General features: G+C 26.7%; 2 protein-coding genes across 11 annotated transcripts in view; one reads left to right on the top strand and one right to left on the bottom strand.

Moving 5' to 3' along the window:
• The first annotated feature begins 423 nt into the window (after positions 1-423).
• On the top strand, positions 424-3,323 carry LOC129989112 (TD and POZ domain-containing protein 1-like). Its single transcript, XM_056097437.1, has 2 exons — positions 424-458; positions 1,479-3,323. Exon 2 carries the CDS (start codon positions 1,521-1,523, stop codon positions 3,021-3,023), a length of 1,503 nt encoding a protein of 500 aa, XP_055953412.1. The 5' UTR covers positions 424-458; positions 1,479-1,520; the 3' UTR covers positions 3,024-3,323.
• A 3,049-nt stretch (positions 3,324-6,372) lies between these two features.
• LOC129989276 (adenosylhomocysteinase-like 1) overlaps positions 6,373-24,894 on the bottom strand; it is a 369,980-nt gene continuing 351,458 nt past the window's right edge. For 9 of the 10 annotated variants that reach the window (XM_056097693.1, XM_056097694.1, XM_056097691.1 and 6 more), the window contains 12 exons: positions 23,008-23,038; positions 22,171-22,265; positions 21,070-21,246; positions 19,497-19,543; positions 19,015-19,078; positions 18,021-18,109; positions 17,322-17,392; positions 17,137-17,231; positions 14,884-14,976; positions 14,354-14,501; positions 12,548-12,668; positions 6,373-11,245 (listed from right to left, as the gene is read on the bottom strand). In XM_056097693.1, coding sequence (XP_055953668.1) covers positions 11,239-11,245; positions 12,548-12,668; positions 14,354-14,501; positions 14,884-14,976; positions 17,137-17,231; positions 17,322-17,392; positions 18,021-18,109; positions 19,015-19,078; positions 19,497-19,543; positions 21,070-21,246; positions 22,171-22,265; positions 23,008-23,038 — 1,038 coding nt within the window. In that variant the 3' untranslated portion in view covers positions 6,373-11,238. Of the gene's footprint in view, positions 11,246-12,543; positions 12,669-14,353; positions 14,502-14,883; positions 14,977-17,136; positions 17,232-17,321; positions 17,393-18,020; positions 18,110-19,014; positions 19,079-19,496; positions 19,544-21,069; positions 21,247-22,170; positions 22,266-23,007; positions 23,039-24,894 lie in introns of those variants that run through there. The other variant, XM_056097690.1, reaches the window with a different exon arrangement.

Below are 24,894 nucleotides of genomic sequence, written 5' to 3'. Positions count from 1 at the left end.
TAATGGTATATATTAGTTTAAGTTAAAAGTGTGTCAAACTATGAAATTAATAAGGAGTAATTTTTCTTTTAAAGCATCATAATATGCACTGCATCGGCCCGCAGAATGACTTAATCTAATATATAACGATAATTCGCTTCGTTAGAATAATATTTGAACTTGTTTGGAAGCATTGTATCTAAAAAGTGACTTTTAAAAAAATCAGCAACCAGAAGGATGAAAGGCATTCAACTCCACTCTGCTCCTACAATAACGAAAGCTATTAATAGAGCCAAGGTTGAGAATTTCACTAAAGATAAGCGATATCCCGACAATTTGATAGTTCGGTTTCAATAAACGTCATAAAAACACGTGAAGAGATAGCCACTAATCGACTCCATCCAGAAAGCTACTATTCGTTTCAGTATTCTGAGACGACCGCTTTTCGACGATTCTATCTCATTAAGGGGAGAGATGTGGTACGTATTTCCGGAACTCTACTTCATTCTTTGACCTTGATTTTCACCCTATTAGATACCATTTTGTTCAATTTTTTTCTTCACATGTATGTGAATATATCGTGTCGTTTTTGACCGTATTATTTTAATTCAGTTTGCGAGCAATCCGAGTTTATTTTATTGTTGAATGTAAACAACTCCTCTCATCTTTCCTCTCACCCCTATTTTGACGAATTAAACCCATCCTAAAGCATGCGTAAAAGCGAGGAGGGTTTTAGAATCCGTTGTCAAACAATAACCTTGTGCAGAATTTATACTTGGCCAGTTATAAGAAGGTCAACATGCAGCGCATGCGTAGAACGGCTGAAAAATACTGCTCGGTCCATGGCAAGTAATTGTCTAGATGGGACAACAACATGTCGTTGTATCATAATTTTTTTTCCTTACTGCGCATGCATTTGTAGAATTTGGTGTGGGGTTGTTATTTTTTTAGCATGAAAAATTTATCACTTATCATATATTAATCCCGACATTTTTTGCCCTTTGTTCTTTCTGATGCAAGGTTATGTGTGTATTTTTTTTTTCATTTTATTTGCCATTTTTTTCTATAGTTTTCCAAAATTAGGTAAGTTGACTTTTTTTTTTATTTTACCATGTTTTTTGTGTAAATATCCATCATTTTAATACATCACGCAGTGAAAAAGAAAATTTCAGGGACGCTAAAATGGCAATGTATAGTAGAACATGGAATCCCTGAATCTATCTTATGAAATTGTGGCAAACATAAATCGGTCCCTTTGTGCGCATGCGCTGCCTACTGGCCGAATATAAACCCGGTAGTAGTTTTAACTGATTGAAAGGAATTCCTCTTTCTGCAGGTGTTCTCGGCACATTGCTTAATACTAACGATTAACACAATCAAGATGGTTGAATATTTTCGCTTTTTACAATACTTTTTTTTATCGTATGCTTCTAAGCACAAATTTAATTTCAAATCGTTCCTTTCCTTACAAATCATTCCTTTTTAAATTTATTTTACAGGTGCTAGAAGAAATAACGCATAAGAAATACGATTCACAGATTATGGCTGATTCTCTGAAAAATGATTTTTCTTTCGAATGGAAAATTAAAAACTTGAGTTATTGTTGGCTGAAGAAAGGAGAACCAATAGTGAGTCCCACGTTTCATCTGGGTCCGCCTCCACTAAAGAAATGGTCTCTACTTTTGTATCCTAGAGGAGTCATATCTGAAACACACGTCGGTATTTATCTTCGAAGAGAAAATTATCCCTATGAGCCAAAAATTATGGATGTAAGTTTACAGTTTTCATTTCTGAACAAGAATGGTTTAATTTTGGAAACAAAATATGGAACAAACCGTGTTTTTGCAACAGCCGGTGTCTCAGGCATAGGAGAATTCATAACACAAGATAAAATTTTTGGTACCGAAAGGGAAAAGTTATTTCCTCGTGATATTCTGATTGTGCAATGCTCAATATGGATAAAAAATGTGCTACTTATTAATCGAAACCCTAATATATCTGTGCAGTCAATTTTCAAATTAAATCACAGATCTTTTTTCTGGAGTATCAATGGATTCAGTGCTCTTGGACCAGAGCAAAGGAATAAATTTGTGATAATGAACGAATCCAAAAAGGTTTTAATGAGTTTCTCTCTCATTTCAGGTTTTGAACGAGAAATAAATCTAGTAATAAGTTCTTGGGATGAAAGCTTGAAATCTTTTACTTTTGATATTTCTGTTTTAGATGTCGGACAAAAAAAGATAGATTTCGGAAGGCACACATTTCTCAATGGTGATTTTAATGAAAGAAATACGTTACTGATATCAAGAGAGCAGTTGATGGATAATGCGGATTGCTTTTTGCCAAATGATGTCTTATCTCTTGTTTGTGATTATGTCTTTTCAACTGGAACTATTTTACATATATGCGAAGAGAAAAATTTTGGAATTATTTCTTTTAACAATACAAGAGAAATGACAGAAAATGAGAATGTGTCAAATGTCTCACAAAATGAATTTCATCAGACACAGGCGCTGGTGGACGATTTGAAATCTATGTACACAGAGGCCATCCTCTCTGATATAGAACTTCGTACTTCGACGCAGACTTTCCGGACCCACAAAAGTATTCTCAGTGCCAGATCCGATGTATTCAGAAGAATGTTTAGCAATGACATGAGAGAGAAGTATAGTGGCCACGTTGACATCATTGATTTAGAAGACGATACTGTGCATCAGATGTTGACGTACATTTATACAGATGCCTTGGAAGATCTGCAGTTTGAAAGTGCATGCCAATTGTACTCGGCTGCTGATAAATATGCCATCTTTCCTTTGAAAGATAAATGTTCTTATTTCTTGAAAGAAAAGGTTTGTCCTACCAATGTCTGTGAGCTTGTGTCCTTGGCTTATAGACACCAAGACGAAGAATTGAAAAGGACTATGGAAGATTATATTTTGGACCATAGCAAAGAAGTGTTTGGCTCACGTGAATGGAAAAATTTCATGGCCACTAACCTCCAACTAGCAGCGGATATTATGTATAGGAAAGTCTATCCAAACTAGGACTAACATAGTTTGGATAGACTTTCGATAGACGAATTGTTGAAGAAATAGAGGTTAAAAAAAATTGACAATTAGCAAAAATTTCTGATTTTCGTAATCATAATTTAAGACTTTTATTATTGCATATTACAAGAAACATGTAAACACGCAGATTTAATTGACTATGGGTGCTGCTATTCAGTCATCTATTATGTTTTTTAAAATAATTTTTTATAGATGAAGCTGTTTATTATAAGCTGCTGATAAAAATTTGTTTTTATAATTGTAATTTTTAATGTATTTTCTTTGATCTATCATCATAAATTTTTTAAAAGAGTAATGGATTAATAATATCAATAACATCTTCGATTTAAAAAAATTTTTTTTCAAATAAAATATTTGTGTATTTTAATTTCATGTACTTTGCTAAAGAACTGGAAAACGTAAATTTAATTTGCAATAGCAAATTTTTATAAGGCAATTTTTGTTTGCTCTGTGCTAAAATAATACCTAAATTAATGCAAGTGTAGCAATTACAATCGGTTGCTCTTTATGATATATTTAATGTCACAGATATTAGCTTCACAGAAGATTAAATACATTTAAAGAGGAAGATTTTACAAATCAGGATCTTCACCTTTTGAAATCGCTTTCCATGATTTTTGAAATTATAGATATATCTTAAAATGGGAAATGATTCATGTTTTATATTAGCGAAATGAAATAATAAATTTTGATAGCATTACTAATGGCCTTAATAATGGTGTTCACAAGGTGGTTAGGTGGTTACATTTAACATAATCCCACCTAACCAAGTTTTAAAAAAAGCAATTAAAGCCATCTTTATTGCGCTTGAACTGATGTGTGATATGCTATAGAGAGGTTGTAAAGTTCAATTGAATTCGTCGATAGGACATCCAGCTCTGAAAGGAAATGGTTGAGGATAAAATTTACAGTTCCCGTAAATCTTTTTTCTCATAAATGAAAATAGCAAAAAAAAAAAAAAAAAAAAAAAAAAAAAGGTATTTTTTTTTTTATGGCTGTTTATAAGTTTGACATTGAAAATCAATTTTCAACCCCTGTCTTCATTTCGTTTTTTGCGTGATATTATTTATAAATTGGATTTTACCAATAAAGTGCATGATGCAATAATTAATGGTCTAAAATTACCAGCAGGTCTAAGACTAGAGTATAGTATTTAAACGTGCCAGAGCCGGCCTTCTCCTCTATAAAGGGTTCTGGGTGCGAGAAACCATTTTGGGTCCTAAATTTTTTATAAAGTATATAAAAAAATTACAAGCATATTTATTTAATACGCGATTTTTTTTTTTCAATTTCCTTTTTGATGCTTACTATAGAAAGTGCATTTAAGCATTATGCACACATGCTTGATCAAAGACAATTATTTACTACTTTTAATTTGTTGAAGGAGCGCTCAGCACTCTCTATAGTAACTGATAACGTAAAGAAGAGTTTTAACACAGTTAATGCATATAGAAATAATTCATTATAATTATTATTTAGTATGTATTATAGTGCATCCTGTGAATTATTTACATCCCTTTTATTCGAAATCAAATCCCGTAGCAAACCGATTTCCTGGATTAGGTTTTCATCTGCATTGTTGTTACAACACTTTACAAAGTTTTTTAAAAATTAGTATGAAGTTTAGTAAACGAATTTCAGTTTTTACATTTCCATTGCAAGATTGTATTTGTGCGGAACATTCTTTTTCAGTTGAAGCTTGAATGCTCCTGAAATCAAAGCAATTTCATAGCCAGAATTACTTCGTAGATAAGGAAATAGATCTATTTGTGACTTCTTAAAATTTAACTTTTCTGCTCATCTTTTTTATACCCAGAGGGATATTTCCTATCCATGGGCATGATTAGCTCTAACAATATTAAACATTTTATGTTATGAATTATCAAAATACTATATTCAATCAAACCTAGAAAATGATATAAATGACCGTAAATCTACTTACCTTAGGTTTATAATATGTTGCACTAGACTGTAATATATCTGTAAATTTCATATATTTCCAAACCCATAATTTTTCCAGTTAAATTTCACCCTCTTTTCTTTCTATTCTGCGATTTTTTTTCAGAATATTATTTTAGTTCTTGATCATATTGGGGCCCCCTCAGTCCCGGGGCTTCGGTGCATAGCATCTGCCGCACCCACCAGTCGGCCGGCTCTGACCCGTGCCAATATGCGAACAAGACAACCCGAGTAATTTTGAACATGTGAAGAATATGTTATAGAAAGGATGCAAATTGAACTCTTTCATAGATAGGGCATCCAGTCGAAAGAATGAAAATGGCGAGACTGAATTTTTTATTTCCTTTAATTCCATGATTACTGAAAATAATTCAAAAGAAGCGAATGGTTGCACCATGAGATCTTTTGCTGTAAGTTTTTGGTAGTTGCGATCCCTTAAAGTATTTGAAATAAATTCATTTAACATTTTAATGGCTCTCATACAACACGTTTGTTACGTTGGTGTCCGTTCATATACAACGTATGAAACTATCGCCGAAGGTAATTGGCAGGTATTTTATTTTCTGTATGATAATTGGTAAACGTAAACAAGTGTGGATATTGTCATTGGCTTCGTATTCCATCATTACGTCTTTGATTTTAGGTAATTCTTGTTTTAGAGTCAGTTTTTGAAATTATTAAACAAGGATAAAATATTAATTTTATTTTATGTGTATGGCATATGTTGAATTGTTTCATATATATACATAAAAATCTTTAAAAATATTGCAAGCCCCTGTCGACCTTTAACTACTTAGAGGTGCGGTCATTAAAGTGTTATGCTCTGTTTTGAAGCAAAATGAAAGCTACTTTTAAAATCTAACTCGAAATTTCACATGGTCAGATGACGCGGACGAGCTTCGACCCGAAGCTAACACCTTACAACTAAACCACGCAGCGTCTTTGATCTCTTAGAAGTTAGAAACAATTACAGAATTGTAAATAAGAGCATTTATTCACTGAAATTCATTATTTTCTATACCACGTTGACCTCGAGTTAGAATTTTGGCTTCGAAACTGGAAGGTTGCGAATGTAATTATTCGCCTCAATGGAAGATCAGTCGAGCATAATAGTCTACTGCATCTGTCTACGGTTAAACTTTTTTCCACTGGTGTGATGAGGGTATTTGGAGAAAGAGTGTAGGTTCAAACGCTATCCTGACCGTTTGACCAAGACCCGTTCTAAAGTATCCCTCGCATTGCTTCAAAAATGGAATATTAATTTAATTAAACTAACTTTTCTAAGATTTTGTAATGCTTAGTTGCTTCGAAGGAAAAGGAAAGAACTTCAGCTTTTATACAAGTCATAAAATAAATATCACATATCTATTTCTATACACATTTTATTTACCAAAATTTTTATCACAACATGTAAGTATACACAGAAGGCATAATGCCCTTTGAGATTTGTTGTTGAACTTATTTTTATACTACTATATAAAGAGGCATATGATTCTGCATTTGAAATATTTGTCATAAGAAGCTCAAGTCACCAAGTTTAAGTTTAAAGAATGAAAAGAAATTCACACTGAATATAATGTCTTAAATTTTTTTTAATGTTTTCTTTATAGCAATACATCTCTGCACCAAAAAATTTAGCTCTTATGAAAGTTCCAAAAAGAATTAAATGTAGCCTTTATATTTTATAAGATTCACTTTTGTAATAATGCATTTGGGCAGCTAGTTATAATTTTAAACAATCAAAACTAATTTAGAATGATGCAATAAAATTTTTAAAAAATAAATTGTCACGAAAATTTTGGCATGATTAAAAAAAAAAAAAGTTATCTTTAAAAAACTATTTGCAAAATCCTATATCATAATATATATTTTTTTAAAAATGAAATAAATTTGTTAAAAAATGAGAATTCTATTTGCTATTTTAATATATTGTCCCAGTATATATATTTTCTCTGAAAGTAAACAACAAAAAAAAAAAAACATTAATATTTAGGAATATTAAATTGCATGCATTCATATCTTCAAAAATTCTGAGAGTCAAACATATTTTTACATAGGAAACAATCAAATTAGAGAAGAAATATTTCATCTAAACAATCATATGCCTCACATGTACTTTCTTTAAGAAAACAACAGAACAATAAAAAAAAAATGTTTCCTTTCAAACTGTCAGATAGCTGAGCAAAAAGTAAAGTATATTTCTAAATTAAGATTACTTCAGTAGTCATTAACTAACATATCATTAACACAAAAACAAATTACATTTATAATAAAAAATACTACTAAAGTCTAGATTTTGTTTGTCATAAAAACTGCAAGTTACTACAAAAAGTCGAATCTCCTAGATTAACTTCAGTAGGAAGCACAAGCATACTACACTACACAGTTCTGGCAAATAAACAACAAATTCATTATTCAAAAAATTTGTAAGGATTGAAAGAAATATATTTGAATATAATCTTCTAATTTCAGAAATAAATGCATTATAAGCAATAGTTAAAGGTAATCTAAAAATGCAATGCTTCAGTAGGCAGCTGATGGGAAAACATTGCTTAAGTCTAAATTATTATGCAATATTATAACCGAGTATAAATTTCATTGAAAAAATTTAGTAAACTGTACAGTTAAATAAATTTACATCGCAAGAGAAATTATTATTAAGTATTATTCATTGTTAGACATTAAGGATAGCTTAATAAAAATGAAATTTATTTTCATACAAGTGACATTCGGCCTAGTTTCGAAATAGGCTGGATTGGAAATGCACTGATTGTCCCTCAATTATTTTTAACAAACCTTGAGAAAATTATGAAAATGTCATTTCATAATAATTCTGAAAAATCAGATTTACTGGATGCAATTTCATTTAAGTTTTCATTATTAAAGAATTATATATTGCATGAATCCTACATTAACATAAGTTTTGCTTTAAAGAATGAATACATTACATAGGATTTTAAAAATGCCAAAGACATGGGAAGTTTTTTATTTTTTAATATATCTTCAAGTAAAAAATTAATCACTGCAGTTTAAGTATTATAACTAAATATAATGTTACTTTAAATGTGATTAAATATCAAATTCAAAATTACTTACTTTAATTCTTAATTATTTCCTAGTTTCAATAGACACATGAAATAGTGTTTCTATATTTATAGCTTAATATTTTATTCTGTGGACATAGAACAATATCATTAATCACAATTTTTCTCATTTTAAAGCACACTCTACCTAACATCATCAGTCACACAATTTCTATTTCATACACATATTTATAAAAATAAAAAGTTATTAAATTCAGAAAGATAATATTATAAATACTATTCTTCAACCCACATTAAGTACCACTCTATTCGTTTTCCAAAATTTAAAAATATTTGGAATTGATTAGTAGAATAATAACTGTGAAATAAGGATATAAAAGTTTGACCATATAATAAATATTATTTAACAGTTTCAGAACATTTTATCCTTCATGTTGTATATCCATAAACAAAAAGATTTCTTATTTACAACAATCTCAGATAATTAGTGGCGTACATGCACTTATTTTATAATTTTATACTTGAAAACAAGTTAGATGGTAATTTAAAAATAAACACAATATAAATCTAAAAAGATTATCTGAATTTTTTTAAAAAAAGAAGAAAAAGAGGAATTTATAAATATAAGTGCAAAAATTGCATTTCTTAAAGTATTGCATGAGATCAAAAGTAGCAGTGTTTAAAAAAATTTAAAAATAAATATTTCTATTCTTTAACATCGACTTTTATTGCTATTTTAAGTCATTCTTAGAAATGTAACTCTGAGTTTAATGAAGTAAGTTAAATGTTATTATTCATTAAAAACATATAAAAATAAACATTTACTAAGAATATTAGTTTCGATGCTTGATATTTCCAAAACACTATTGAGGTTCATCTATCTAAGATATCTTATTACATTTACACAAGATACATAAGCTAACAAACTTGAAGTTGTAATATTTACATGTAGGTTTAGAACAAAAGAAGAATGGGGGGGGGGGGGAGCATAAGCACACCTTTTAAATAATACTATGTGGAATGCTTTTGGAAGCTTGCATTGAGAGCTCATCTCACGATAGCGTTGAAAAAAAATCATTAAAATAAAACAAAGCAACTTATTTTATGAACAGACTTATGGATTAATACTAACTGAAATTTATCAAATAAAGTAAGTTGAACTTCAAAATAAATTAGGTCAGTAAAAAATTATACATAAAATGAAAGAGTTATTATTATAAAATATTAACCCTACATTTGCATTAGATTTTTAGCTTTATTTCATCTTGATTATTTAATGAATTTAGCTTGTTTTGATTAAAACAAAAATCTATTTTTCATGGTTTTTCTTACATAAACTCATTCAAGATTTTAGTTTAAAAAGAAAAAAAAATGCATTGTAGGGTTAATAAAGAATTTGTTTTTATTAAGACAATGAGATCTATGAAACATATTGAAAGGTGTGAAAATCTGACACCTTCTCGGTTAAAACTTAAAGATCTGCTGATCTTGTTACAGAAATCACAGGCCAAATATACCATCATTTATTACAGTGTCATAAATTATATGAGTCATTCAGAAGCCAATATGATTAAGTCCGAAAACAAATGTTTCCAATACATTAATAACTATTAATTATTACAAATACATACTAAACCTAGAAAACAGTAAGTATATTCTTTAATAACTAGAAAGTACATACTATTCCCAGTAAAATTTATAAGAGTTAGAAAATATCAAAAAAATGGAATCAATTGCATTGGCTTCTGAGCAACTCATGTGAGGACGTAAAAGTTGTTCTTATCATTTGGGGACGGGCTGTAATCAAATTTAAAAATCAATACATTTTATTTACTGTTTATGCTATTATGATCTGATAAATGATTTTAAAAATATGGGGATTTGAATGGTATTAATGCAAATACAAAAACGCAACAAATGTAGTTTGTAATGGATTTCAAAATCCAAATGATAATTTTTTACAGTTGTAAAAATTATAAATTAAAAAAAAAGCACAGTTTATGATTTCATTTACTTTAAAAGTAAATACAGTGTGCTATCCCATTTTAAAGGGAAGGAAAACATATCAATAATTTGTTGTTTTTTTTAATCAGAAGACAAATTAAGTACAATTAGCTAATCCCTTTTCAATGGGCTTTTATTGTGAAATTTTTGTATAATGGTTACTTATTTTTTTATCAGAATGCTTTAGTTATCAAAAAATACAATGAAAATATCAATTATGCAAAAATATTTTCAGAATTTTTAGCATAATTTAGATGCATTTGAAAATTATAAATGATACTTTTTATTTTAAATGAAACTCAAAACAAAGGAAATATCTTTTCAGTATAATGCAGCTTTAAAAACTTGAGATATGTAATAATTTTTTTAAAAATATATCTCCATGAAGAAAATAACTACATTTTATTTTATACTACTATATTGAGACAACTACACATCATTTAATATCATTAATAGGTTATGTAATATCTAAGATTTAAGATCTTTAATGATTTGTCACCACTCATTATTTATGGTAAATCTTTTTGTTTTTTTCATTCTCTAATTTTTATTAATAACAAAAGAAGCAGTAATTCCTGCAATAGAGTGGAAATAAATCTACAATTATTCTTTGCAATGACACAAAAACAAGCACTACAAAAAAAGATCTAAAAAAATACAATCCCCATTTTTTTATATATATATACCCACAGAGAAATAGAAATGAAATGATAACAAAGAACCAAGAACAATAACATTCTTTCACAAGAAAGAATGATCATTTCCAAGATGAGTAAAACAAATAAAAAGTAAATGGCGATTACAAGAAACCATACATCAATAAAATAGAAATAAATACTAATGACACATTATACAAAAAACAGCAAAGCAAATGCAAAGACAAAAAGCAGCAACTTCATATGAACTATCAAAAGAAAGATATAATATATAGAATTTGGGTCATAATTCATTTGTTTTTCAATAATACTAAGAATACCTTAATTTGCAATGTTATGAAAAAATACTCTTCAGATAAATCTAAAATAAGAATGTCTGATGCCCATAAAAAAAGGCTACTTCAACTTCTTATCTTCACAATACAATTTACTGGAATGATAGAAATTCAATCAAATCCTGGATAGGACTTTATAGATGTCCTTCTTGTGTACTTAATTTTTATTTTGAACTTGTTTCTTTATGTTTCTTTAATACCTATAAAAAAAAGACAAATATGAAATTATTAATACTTAACATAATACAGAGGGGAAAAAAAACAGTTTAATCTTTTATAATCCATTTTTTTAAAAATGTCGGGTATAATCATAATTTTTAGAAAACAATAAAACCTACAGTTCTATAATTTTTATAAGAATTTTTTTTTAAAAGACAAAAATAGAAAAGACATAGCATTAGAATATTTTAAAGTGTTTCATAAAGTCCACGAAATGAAATATTTTAAAACAATTGTTTAGACAGAAAAAAAAAATGTGTGGTCTGTTCTTGCAATGTATCCATGAACTCAATGAAGGATTTTCAAATCAATTTATTAGCAACTAATGCCATTTACTTTGAAGTAAATGTACTAAAATTGTTGAGATCATGCACACCTGGGGATTTAAAATGGACCTAAGCATTTGTTTTAAATTTTGTGAAGGTTTAAATACTTACAATGAAGCTGATACATCATGTGATCAAAAATTAAAACATCACAATAAATATTTTGCCTTGAAATTATATTTTATTGTAATTTTAGTTAACAATGCTAATAATGCTAAAAATTTCTACAAAATATTAATATATTATTAAATGTTTCATAACATCATAAAATTTATTTTTGTAAGTATTTCAGCCATAAGTATTCAGCAGTACATTTTTGCATTCTATTAATTTGTTCCAAAATGTAACTTCTTTCTTTCTTTTATTGGAAATTTAATTAGTTATTGCCATAGTCAAGCCGATTAATAAACATATTTTTAAAAATATAAATTTAGTTTAAACAGTAGATTATATATAAATGTAGATAATATTTCCATAAAAGATATTTCTAAGAGAGACTTTTTTATTATAGAAATTGGCTGCAAAAATTCAATTCAAGAATATATTTATCTTAGAAAGAACTAAATTATCCTATATTATAAAATTAATAATGAAATACACAAAAAATTAATATGAACAGTAGGAATAATATTGATTTGAAATTCTCAATTCAAGTAAATTCTAAGTTTGAACAGGTATAGTCTTATATTTTCATTTAAATTTAAAACATGCCTGGAAACAATTAAATTATGACTTTATAGTAACGTTTTTACATTTGTACATCTATACATAAAAAAAGAGACAGGATTTGGACATTTATTATACTTATCTATTCAATTTAGACCCACTTTTTATATCACGTTCTGGTTCAAAATTCGATAATAATGACAATACTTATTTTTGAAATATTACAATATTTGAAACTATTAAACCATTCTGATTAATTTTGAAATGTGAATAAATGGGTATTGTTCTTACCGATAGTAGGCCTGTTTGAAAGGTCCTGCTTTGTTTAAGCCCATATAACGGGCCTGTTCATCAGTCATTTCAGTTAAATGGGCATCAAACGTTGGTAGATGAAGACTTGCTACATATTCATCTGTGAAAAATAAATATAAACATAAAATCTCTATTAAATCCCTATTTCAAATGCTTTTAGTTGTAATAATGGCTAACTAATGACTGGAAAGGAAATCAAGTCACATTGACAAGTTCTAATGAAAACAGTTATATAGAAGCTGATTTCATTACTGCACTATTAAAATACACACTGCTTGAAATTATCAAAATCATAAAAGCTGCCTTTTATAATTTAATCTTTATGGTTCGAATGATACTTTTCATTGCAGAATTGTTACATTTAACACTGTTTGAAATGATCAAAATATAATTTGTTCTTTAGGTTTTGAAATGGTAATTCACAGATATTATATATATATATATATATATATATATATTCAAAATGACTCAAAGTGGAATTGATTCCCTTATGTACCAAACAGTGCAAAAGTTAATAAAACTTTTCTATTAAAAGAATATTGGTTTAAAACCAAATGGCATTAAGACTGTCATAGGAATCTTTGAATATTCTCACAAGTGTTTTTATTTTTTTTATGAAGCTATAAAAATATGGTCTAAAGAGAGTGAGAGAGAGATCAGATTTATTCAGAATATTAAATTTTATTTTTGCTTCTAAAGTTTAATAATTAATGTTAATTTATTAAACAAATTATTAATAGCCTAAAACAATTTTTATAAAAATAATTGAAATGTTCCAACATAATTTTATAAATTTAATTATAAAATAATTTAATTATAATTTATATTTAATATTTTTATTATTTTTAATTATTTATAATTTATTATTAATTATTATTTTTTAACATTAATTACTACTTTTTATTATTTATATTTAATATTTTTTATAATTTATATATAGTTAATTATAAAATAACTTTAACCTATTTACTAATTTTTTTAAAGAAAAATTTGTAAATACGTTAAAAATTTGAATGGAGAATAAATGGATAATGCAGTGACTAAATGAAACCATAACTATATATAGTCAAATTAAATAATGATGTTTTTAAAATCTTTCCATGATTTTTCTCAATATAATCATTTTTCCCTCACAGTGTTTTAATGTTTCTTTTGGCAATTTCTTATTAAGTGTTAATGTAATATTGAGTTAAAAAAAAATTTAAAATTTTAGCTTAATACAAAAAAGTTATCAAATATCCAGATAAAAAGTATACATAAGATTAACAAACACAGGATAATGCTTTCCTTTTATTTTTCCCTTCAAACTGAGTCTTGATAGATAATATAATTAGGAATAAATAATATGCCTTTATTTTGCGAATGAATATGATGCCAAAGGTTAAATATTTATTAATATTTAAAAAAGAGTATAGTTGCTTTTTATATGACTTAAGTGATTAAACAAATGAATGCATTTTGCTTGATCTGCTGTTTTTTTTTTTTTTATTGTTACTCAATAAGTAGCAATATCATTAACTCATGACCTATGTTTATACAGACAAATAAAAGAATGTATTAACAATACAAATAATGTATATTATATGTCAAATTGAGCAAATCAAATGTTAACGAATGAGGTAATGAATTTTCAACAACATTAAGTCATTTTTGTATTGTTTAATATAAAACAATCATTTTAAGAACATCTAGAGAAATATCAAAAGTAATTATAAAATCAAGTAATGACACAAATCATCTACAAAATGTAATAAAGATATGAAAAATCAAAGAAAAACTGCTTACCCATCTTCTTCGGCAGCAGGTATACATCTCCCTTATACCTACCAACCGGAGCACTAAAAAGCTCTATTAGAGCTAAGGCTTGAGTAGAAGCAGTAATTGATACAACAAATGATGGAATGGTAGAACAGCTCAAATTAGCCAGACGGCCCTAAAGAAGGAATTTTATTCGGTTTATAATGTCATAAAAATAAAAAATACATTGAAGTGAAAGTTTTAAATAGGGAACAAAAACACAATAAGAAAATAAATTAATAACTGTAATATTTTATTTCATTTTTATTATTAAATATCTTGTTATTTAATTTATTGTTACAAGAATCAATTAATGGATAAAAAAACCCGACATTACTATGATAATTGAAAGTAAATATTTTGAAATCCTGGCCTCCATTCTTTGAAATATTTTAAATTGCTTAATTTTTCTTAGACATTAATAATAAATAAAATGATAACAAAACATAACGGTATTAATAAGGCTTTTACAAAATGAAATTATAGTGAACCAATTGAATATTTATAAATCTACAAACCTCAGCCAAAAGAATTATTCTTTTTCCATCTGGCCATATTATATGATCAACTTGAGAACGAACTTTTTCCCATGTCAATCCTTTCAGACTTTGCTATAAAATTAAAAACATAAATTTATTACAAAATCAATGCTTTTAAAATTTATATGCAGGATCTTTTAAAAATAGAATAGTCAGAACTTTAAAATAAGAACAGAAATGAAAACAATTAATATCAATGCAAAAGAAGTGATAATTTGAGAAAAATATTTAGTGTAACTGTAGAAAAACACATACACATTCCCGAGTTTGAAGAATGAATTACTAATTTATTAAAAAAATCTAAATTCTGAAAACAAAGCAAACTTAAGGAAAAAATAAAAAATGTTACTTTCTTTCTCTATAATTTTTTTTTTTTCTGGAAGAACTTATTTATTTTGTCAAATGCATTTTTTTAATAAATAAATTTTTAAACTATCATTCTAAAATGTTGATTCTAAAATTCACAGACTTAAGTGTTATCAATTCAAAATGTTGTTGAAATATTTTGAAATGCTTTCAATAAGAAAAGATGTAAAAAAGCATAAGTTGTAAAGTAAGAAACATGCGATTCAGAAGATTTCATTTTTGCAAAAAGAATTTCAATAAAAGTTTCGTGGCTTCAGATGTCTTTTGTGAAATTCTCTTTTAATATGCACATTATCAAATGTAAACAATATTCGCATATTCTGATTTCCAGTCACCCTTTCTTCATTCAGCCTACACATTGAATAATGGAACATATCCAACTTGGATACACTACAATTCAAAATCAAAGGCAAACTAATAATTGCAATTCTTTATGACTTTATCATTATGTTTTGATCCAGCCAACATAATATGATAGATGTGCTCATATAATGCAAATAAAATGCTTAATTGTACACCACATATCACAATTTCAAATGTCTTATTGAAAGAACTATGGATATTTAATTAAGCATGATGAATTGAATTGTTATTATATTTAAATGTTAAAATTAACAATGCATTTTACACAAGAGATAACAGAGTCAATGACAACATTGCATAAGAAGACCAGCATTCAGATGTTAGATAATGCAGAAAGATACATTTGTTTTATAAAATTGTGGCAAGATGTGGTTCATGTATACAATGAACATCAAACATAAAACTACTTGAAATAATACTGTTTAACAGTATACCATATTTCACAATTTTAAAATTTTCATTGAAAGCACTATAGATATTTAATTGAACATGAGAAATTGAAGTTAAAAATAAAGCAATATTGCAGACAAATAAGCTGCTCGACAAACATGATTAGTATTTATAAATAATTTAATTTATTAACGCAAATATAATATTTTTTCTTTCAGCATAACATTCAAATATGGAATTCAATCCATTGCAAATTCAAATATGTATAATTTCAACAAGGCATGTTATCATTATTTCATTATAATATTACATTAATCAAGTTCCTTATGTAGTAAGAAAAGAGAATCCATTCATTTAAAAAAGATTTAAAAATAATTTTTATTTAATATTACTGTTTTATTGAAAACTTGTTTTAATTAGCTATTTTTATAAAATCGATTGTATGGATATATTTCCGAAGAAAATAAAATGCCTTGTTCCTCTAAACACTTTTATATTTTTTCAATTTTCACACTCTTCAGGGAATAACTAGTATGTATTAATTTCTGTTATTTTTCAAAAAATGCTTACATAAAATTCCCTCAGATTTTATTAAAAATATTATACAACATGGTGGTATTACTGGAGTGCTTTAAATATTTTTTAACTTAATAATTTGAACAAAGTATAGTTGTTATATTAGTTCCATAAATTAATTTCAAATTTATATCTAATCAAAAGTTTTGTAATTTAATCATAATTCAAAATTTTATTGTGTCTCCTTATCTTTTTATATCATTAAAATAAGCAAATGCTTATCAAAACAACTTTTCAATGAAGAACTTAAATCACATAAAGCAAGCATGTTATTTTTATTTTCAAAAAGCTACAAAAACTTTATGTTTTTCTTTTTAAAAATCATTCTAAATGGTTATTCTAAAGATAAAGATTTCTTTTTAAAGATCTTATTAGATGTTTCTTAATCAAAAGTTTAGAATTATTAGAATGCTATAATTATGTTCAACATTAAAAGAAAGTCTTCTTAATTTCAATAATAAAAATCAGAAATGAGATATGACATTTTAACATAAGGATCATAATGAATAAGAATAGCTTAGTTAATTTCAAACTTACCACATCAATTTCAGTGTTAGAGTGGCCCATATTGCACAAAATACAACCATTTTTCATTTTATCCATGTGTTCTCTGGTCACAACATTTTTATTTCCTAAAATTAAAATCAGATTCAAGTCAACAGAAAAAAAATTTAAAATACAAAAAAACTATAGAGTAAAATGTGAATTAAACATATAATTACCAGTGGCTGTGACAAGAATATCGATGTTGCGCACTACTTCATTAACTTTAACAACTCGGAAGCCATCCATACTAGAGAAGAATTTTGTTTTTACATATAATTTCAAAATTTCAAGAGCTTTATATTATTGCAATGGATATTGATAAAAAAAATTTCTAAGGATATATATCTTAAACTAATAATTAAATGAGTAATTTTGAATTCTTTTAATTGTAATTTTTACAATATTAGCTAATTTATGTAAAACAGTTAAAATGTAAGGAATGTCACCATCATTCTTCATATAATGTAAAATTCATTAATTACAATTCCTTAATTGTACTCGATGTGATTACATAATAAGGTCAAATTTCACATTTCAAGAAATCAAAGCAATTTAATAATTATTCATCCAAATTTAAGATAGTCATATTAGATAGATGTTATAGATTACAGCAGCATTTATATAACATATTTCATTAAATATCAAACATTTTCACCATATAATGCTAATTAATCATTAGGAGTGCAATAATAATATTAAAATAAAAATTAAATTCAGAAACTCAAACAATCATGATATGGAAATATTTCAACCAACAAAACCTAAGATTCATATACATACAGATACATAAAAAAAGTGTATAAACTATCTTTTCTTGAATACTATCTTATTATTTACACTATTTTTTTTCCCCTGATGAAGAAAGGCAAACTTACCAAGCCTGCAAAGCGCAGATAGGATCAATCTCAGAGACGCACACAACTGCACCCATGCCTTTTAAGGCGGAACAACAACCTTTCCCTACCTAAAACAGACAAACTATAACTAAGTGTTGTGTAGAAACATGCAACTATTATAATGAAAATGTTTAAACCATTAACTGTCACAATCCCCATCAGAGAATTTTGCAATTTTACAAACACCATTCTTGCAAAAAATATATTCAGTATACTGAGTTTAGTTTCATTTTATATATATTATATTCATTTTATATATATCAGTCAATATTGTGTGTAGCAGAAAGTATGTGCTTTGTATTTTGACAACAAGCGAACAAATTTGATATCCGTCTGTAGATTGAACAGAATCGAATTGTCATATTTGAAGCATTATTTTTTTTGTTTGGTTTTTATATAATAATGCAATTTTGCACTTAAACCTATAATTTAGAGAGCAAAACATAATTTGTATATAATTATATTGTTACATAGCTTTTTGTGCATTTATGTAACTTATCTGGCAAATTATATTTTAAAAAAATGGCAGTTAAAGAATAAAGTAAATATTTCTAATTTTTTATTAATTCTAATTAATGCAATTACAATTACTTCTGTTTTACCAAAATTAAATTATTATTTATTTTTTAAAAATATGAGAATTTAAATGGAATTATTAAAATATATTAAATAGCCAAAAATAATTCAACAAGAAAAAAATTTACAAAATATTACATGAAATTATTCTCATTACTAGGAGTTGCATTATTTTGAAATTTGCAATTATGAATTCAGGTACAATTATAATACAGGCAATAATCTCATAACAATAATACAATTTTATTTTTAAAGTTGGGCAATAGTGATATATTTCTTAGATATTATGCTTAGTCAATGCAAATTACTACATTTAAATAATAATCATATTTACTTCGATGATTTTCTAGTAAATAAAAAAGACATATAAAATATATAAAACATCTTGACATATTACCTCACCATAACCGCATACAAGAACATGTTTTCCTCCAAACATAACATCAGTCGAACGCTTTAATCTGTGAATAAAATATGTAGTAATTATAATGAAAGGAAGATTTTAGTATTAAACATTCCATAAATGTGCAAATTTATACTGAGAATTTTGGAAAATAATAAAAGAAACTCTTAAAATATTCTTGTACTGCTGCTTACTAAAAGAAAGAAAAATTATAATAAAAATATTTAGTGATGTACTATTTATGAAATTCCCAGGTAAAAATTATAATTATAAAGAACCCTTTTAGGTTCAGATTGCTATTTTTACCTATTATAAACTGTTTGTATATCAGTTGAGCTTTCGCGCCGACATAAATAAATACAAAATGCATTAAATATAATCATACACAAATAATTTAATTTTGAGACACCATTACACATTTGCAAAAATAATAAAATAATACTAAAATTACATATTGAAAAATGTATCTGACTTACGCATCCAAAATGCTTTCCCGGCAACTATAGAGATTGTCGAATTTTGTCTGTAAGGGGGAAAAAATGTATGAAAAACAATGCATCAAGGAGAAAAGAAATTACATTGATAGAAAAAGAAAATTATATAAGCAATTTACATTTATTTGATTCTTCAAATTACACAATCAGTTGAAAAATAAAATTTGTTACATATAACATACTTTAATTGTCTGTACTAATAAGCAAAAAGAATTCTTTTGCATGCTAGAGTACTAAAATGTTTGGAAAACAAATTTTGAAGGAGAAAAATGTAAGATTTGAAGAATTTCTTTAAAAAAATTTTTCATTAGAATTTTAAATAATTTATAATTAACTGAAATTTCAATTCGGGAAAATTTATTTTTGCAAAATTTTAAAATTAAAAGAAAAACTATCCTTTCAATGCAATGTAGTTAATTTTCTAAATTTAAAAAAATCAAAAAAACTTTAAATAGGTTTTATTTCAGTACTTTTTCTTTTTGTAATGAAATTAAAATTAATTCTTTATTGTTATTACAAATATTTTAGATTAGATTTTTTTTTTTTTTAGAAAGAAGTTACTTCCACCAAATAAACACCATAACCCAAATAACGGCGAATCGCGTCGAGCTCGAGGCGGGAATTAAGTTTGAATCCATGGAAGAATCCTTACCATAGGAAATACATCTTGTCACTGGAGTAGAAATAAATAATTTCACGACAATACTGTGTGCTTTAGAAAAAAGGTGAGCCAGCTTACTTATATGACAACCTCTCATCTAAGAACTCACGAATATTTAACCCATTCTTTATATGTTGAACCGATTGAATAAATTATAAATGATTAATTTAATTTTTTTGAAATCATTGCTTACTTTTTTATTCAGTTACGGAATCACGTAGAAGATCGAGCAGATAAGTAAAGAAGAAAAAGATTAAATCATCGCATACTCCTTAATAAGGGACTTCTTCCAGACAATGCCTTCCATAAGCCCGGCGTGCATTGGTAACGAAATATTAACATTTGGTGTAAATTTAGCATTTTTTTTAAAATTATATATATCGTGTAATCTTTCACGATATTTTTTTGGGGAGGAGGGGGGGGGGGAGGAATTCCTGGTGTGCATTTAATAGTATTCGAAAATCGAATTTGCGTTTTAGAAACTTTTTTAAAAACTGGCTGAAACCAGAATTTGATATAGAACTACAGTTATAGTCACAAAAACTAAATGTGATAAGGCTTTTATGATAACTATAAGGTTTCATCGCGTTTCCATGTTAGTTAAATAACATCTAAAAATTGTTTTATTTTAGATGCATTATTTAAACTGATTAAACACATAAATAACAACTGTTGTTATGAAATCATATACCAAATTTCATATAGTTAAGTCATTGCATTTTTGAGTTATCACATATTAAGTAATTATATCCAAAACAGATATATAAAAACAATATAATGTATTAAAAATGTTATTTTTATTTATTTATTTATTTTGTTAAAATTTAAGAACAAGTTAGAACGAAGCATTTTACACAATGAGTGACTGCTGTGAGAATTGTTCAAGTCACTTACTTTTGTAACCGAATCATTCACATTCATAGCTGGTACAGTCAGCTTTTGTGCTTTAGAAAGTTGATACAATCTGTGAACACCTGTAACACTCTCCTCAACTATGCCCTTGATGCCTCGGAACATGGCAGGGTATTTTTTCAGCATTAAATGCGTAGCATCTCCTCCATCATCTAGAATCTGAAAGATAAAAAGAGCATTAGAATGACTGATTATTAATTCTTTGTTCTCATAATATATATATATATTTTTTATGTTTTAAGATACATTATTTTTGAATGCAAGAACAATTGACATTGGTCTGGGATTTAATCCCTATTTAACCCGTTCATTATTGATCCAGCGCAACTGGCCGTACAAATTCTATAGCAGCTTGTCACTTCCCATTTTTAAATGATGAATGTAGAATGTAAAGCTAGGCTATCCTATGTGGCAATTTATTTTACATCCTGCACCCTTTTTTTGAAACAGAAACAGACTCGCCAATATGGAATGTGCTCGACCGTTTCAGCCGGATCAGTAATGAAAGGGTCAAAGATAAATAAAGGAGTTTTGCAAGAGGATGACCAGATTTGATATTTTGTGAGAATGTATCTTTTCTGAAAAAAATGTCCCTTTTTTTTACAAAGATTTCCTGAAATAAGGAATTTATTTTACAATCCTAAAAATAGGAATGGATTAATTCCCAATTCTTTGTTCTTATAATATATGTTTTTATATTTAATTTGCCCAATACATTACTCTTGAATAACACAACAATTAACATTGATTTAAAATTCGGAAATAAAAATGAATGAGGAGGGAATTTGTGAGAGAATCATGATTTATATTATTGTATATTTTTCTTCAGAATTCATATCTCTTAATACCAATGTTTCATAAATTTATTTTGCCATATAAACAGAACATATGAATAATAATTACATGACTGAATAGGTAAATGAAATTAATTATCAGAAAAATAAAATACTTTTTCTTTAATATTATTTGATAAAGCACTGGACCTCTAAGTAATATATAATCTGTGGCATATTAGATAAAACAATAAGCTGTTTTATTTCAGTTAAACTAGAAGTTAAAAATAATAACATAATTTCAACTAACCATGTTTGGTTGCCAGTTGTCAGAATGAATACACTTATCAATGCACCACCAGAAATCCTCTTCTGATTCTCCGCGCCAAGCATACACCGGCACGCCTGAAACAAAAAGTTTCAAATTTCTTCATCATTTCAATAATTAAAAATATAAAAATTAACAGACGTTGAATTTTCAATGAATTTCGCAAATTTTAAGTGCAATTAAATAATATAAGCTCAACATTAATAAATTTTAAAAAATATATATTTTCACAGCTTGTCCGAATCTCTGTCAATTTCGAAGATAAAAACATATTCTAAGGCATTTGTAATTCATAGGAAATATCAAAAGTTTTTATACATTATGACTACTACAAATTAATTAAGAAATTTCCAATGAAGTTTATCAATGCAATGTTTTTAATTTTCTTACTTTCAGCTGGTAGCAAAAGTTCTTAATTATAAATTGTATCACACAATACGTCAGAGGTAGAATATGTAATTATATTTGATAATAGCATTTAAGAATCCATTTCAATACTAATTTAAGCAATATATCATATATCTTTTACTCACTTTTTTATAAAAACAAACAATTCTTAAAAATCATGTAATTAATCTGTTTCAGTTTTAAAATGATAAAAATAATTTAGTAATATACAACTTTAGTATAAACATTTATAAAAGATTCACATACATAATAAAGAAAACAAGTTCAGAACTTGCACTTAAATAGTCATCTAGGCATTAAAATTAATCCAAAATTTCAATTTCAGTGTGCCAATCAAAGAATATAAAATCAGAAAATTCATTAACAACCATTTCTTAATGATTAATTGACTACAATAAAATATTCACAAACCTGCTTCGGCCATTGCAGCAGCCACTTCATTCTGCAAAAAAGATGAAAATATTCATAATTTCGACTTTTTTAGATGGAAAATAAAATAACATTTTATTTGAAATTAAAAAAATCAGACCCATGCAGAAAAATAAATGGAAAAGCTGCACATTTATATTATACAGCTGGCAGTTAAAATGTTTAAAATGAAGCAAAAGGGGGAAAGAAAAAAAAAGACATGGAATTTTTTTAAACACAACATTATTTTTTAATAAGTATTTAAATAAGTTAAAAGTAAAAACTGCATTCAGATTTTTGAATTTTGATAGAAATAAAACTTATATAAGTGGAGTTATGTAATTAGCTAAAAATAATAAAAGCTGGTGCTGGAAAAAAAGTGCTAAAAATTAATAAATTAATTAAAAAAAAACTAGCCAGAAAAAACAAATGTTTAAATAAATATACTAAACAATAAAAACAAGAATTATTTTTATTTGCTTTCAAAAATTATTAAGAATTGAATTGAACTTAAATTAAATTAATTAAAACTTGAACAAAAAAAAATTACAAAAAAAAATTTAAAAAATAAACGTTCCACACGATTCAAAAGTCAAGATGATATTAAAATATTAAAAACTGATCCATTATAGAATTTTTTTCGACATTTAACACAAATAATTGCATTAAATATGCAAAAGAAATTCATTATACATGAAAACGAATCCCTACCATCTACATTATAAACCATGTTCCTTCATTTCATTTAGAGGATTTTTTATTTTTTGAAATGTCAATTTCGCTTTATAATGAAGTAAAATAAATAAATAACAAAAACTAAAGATTTGTTCTTGATTAGCTTCTCATATCAGAAAAAAAAAACCAATTCATCAAATGATAAAAGAAGTAAATTAAAAGCGAACTAGCTATTAAAGAAAGACATTACAAAAGTCAACCCAGAAATTTTTAGATATTCCCCTATTTCTCCAGAAAGAAGGCGAGTAAGAAACAAAATTTCCAACTAATGGACTCAATTAACTCGGCTTATACAGTGTCATATCTAGACTTTTGAGGCTCTAAGCAGTGCATATCATGAAATACCTTTTTTCAATAAGATGTTTAGTTAATTTTCCAATATTTTTAACACGTTAATAATTTATTGAAGGGTAATTTTTTACATTATTAATTTTGGGAAAATGTGTTTGTTTTAATTTATATTTTATCACTCCACACTGCCCAGCATCCATGTTTGTTTATACACAGTATTATAGAAACAGAGTAATAATGTTTATAAATATTCTAAAAGGGAAATGAACGTAATGAAACAATGAACACGACCAAATATCATTGATAAAACATTAATATTAAACTTCTGAATTTGTTGAACCATTTGAATGAACCACTAAATTTGTATTTTTCACAAGCATATTTATTTGGCAATTCGAAAAATGAAAGATTTTTTTTTTTATCGTTTTGCTTGTTGTCTTCTTTCAGCAAAATGGCCAGACCTGGTGGCAACAGTCTAATCGAAAAGAATCGGCAATGAGCTTATTGGGAGGGCGGACTTCTTGAATTTAAAAAAAAAAATCCTTGGGACAATATTCGGTATATACTTTCAAGCATGGCAAAACATATACGAATTACCATATAAGTTTTTACCTGATTTAAGAATTGTGGTACCATTTGACAAAATTTTTTTTATTATTATTATATGAAACAAGAATGCATGTTCATGAAAGTCAACGCTGTAGATACTGATCTCTTAAATGATAAGAATTGATTACAGTAATTTTGACCTTTTTGATTGCTGTATACATTCTTGCCAATTGCCATATTCCATTCTTGCCAATCAAATCAATATGTGATACATATTGATTTAATTGGCCCACTATCACTATCAGAAGGTTGCGT

This window comes from Argiope bruennichi, chromosome 10 (assembly GCF_947563725.1).
Source record: "Argiope bruennichi chromosome 10, qqArgBrue1.1, whole genome shotgun sequence".
NCBI classification, from domain to species: domain Eukaryota; kingdom Metazoa; phylum Arthropoda; class Arachnida; order Araneae; family Araneidae; genus Argiope; species Argiope bruennichi.
Note: the sequence above shows the minus strand (reverse complement) of the source record. Positions and strands in the feature narration are given on the sequence as shown.

Excerpts from the sequence above, each read along its gene's own strand:
- LOC129989112 (XM_056097437.1), top strand. The coding sequence starts at position 1,521 with ATGGCTGATTCTCTGAAAAATGATTTTTCTTTCGAATGGAAAATTAAA.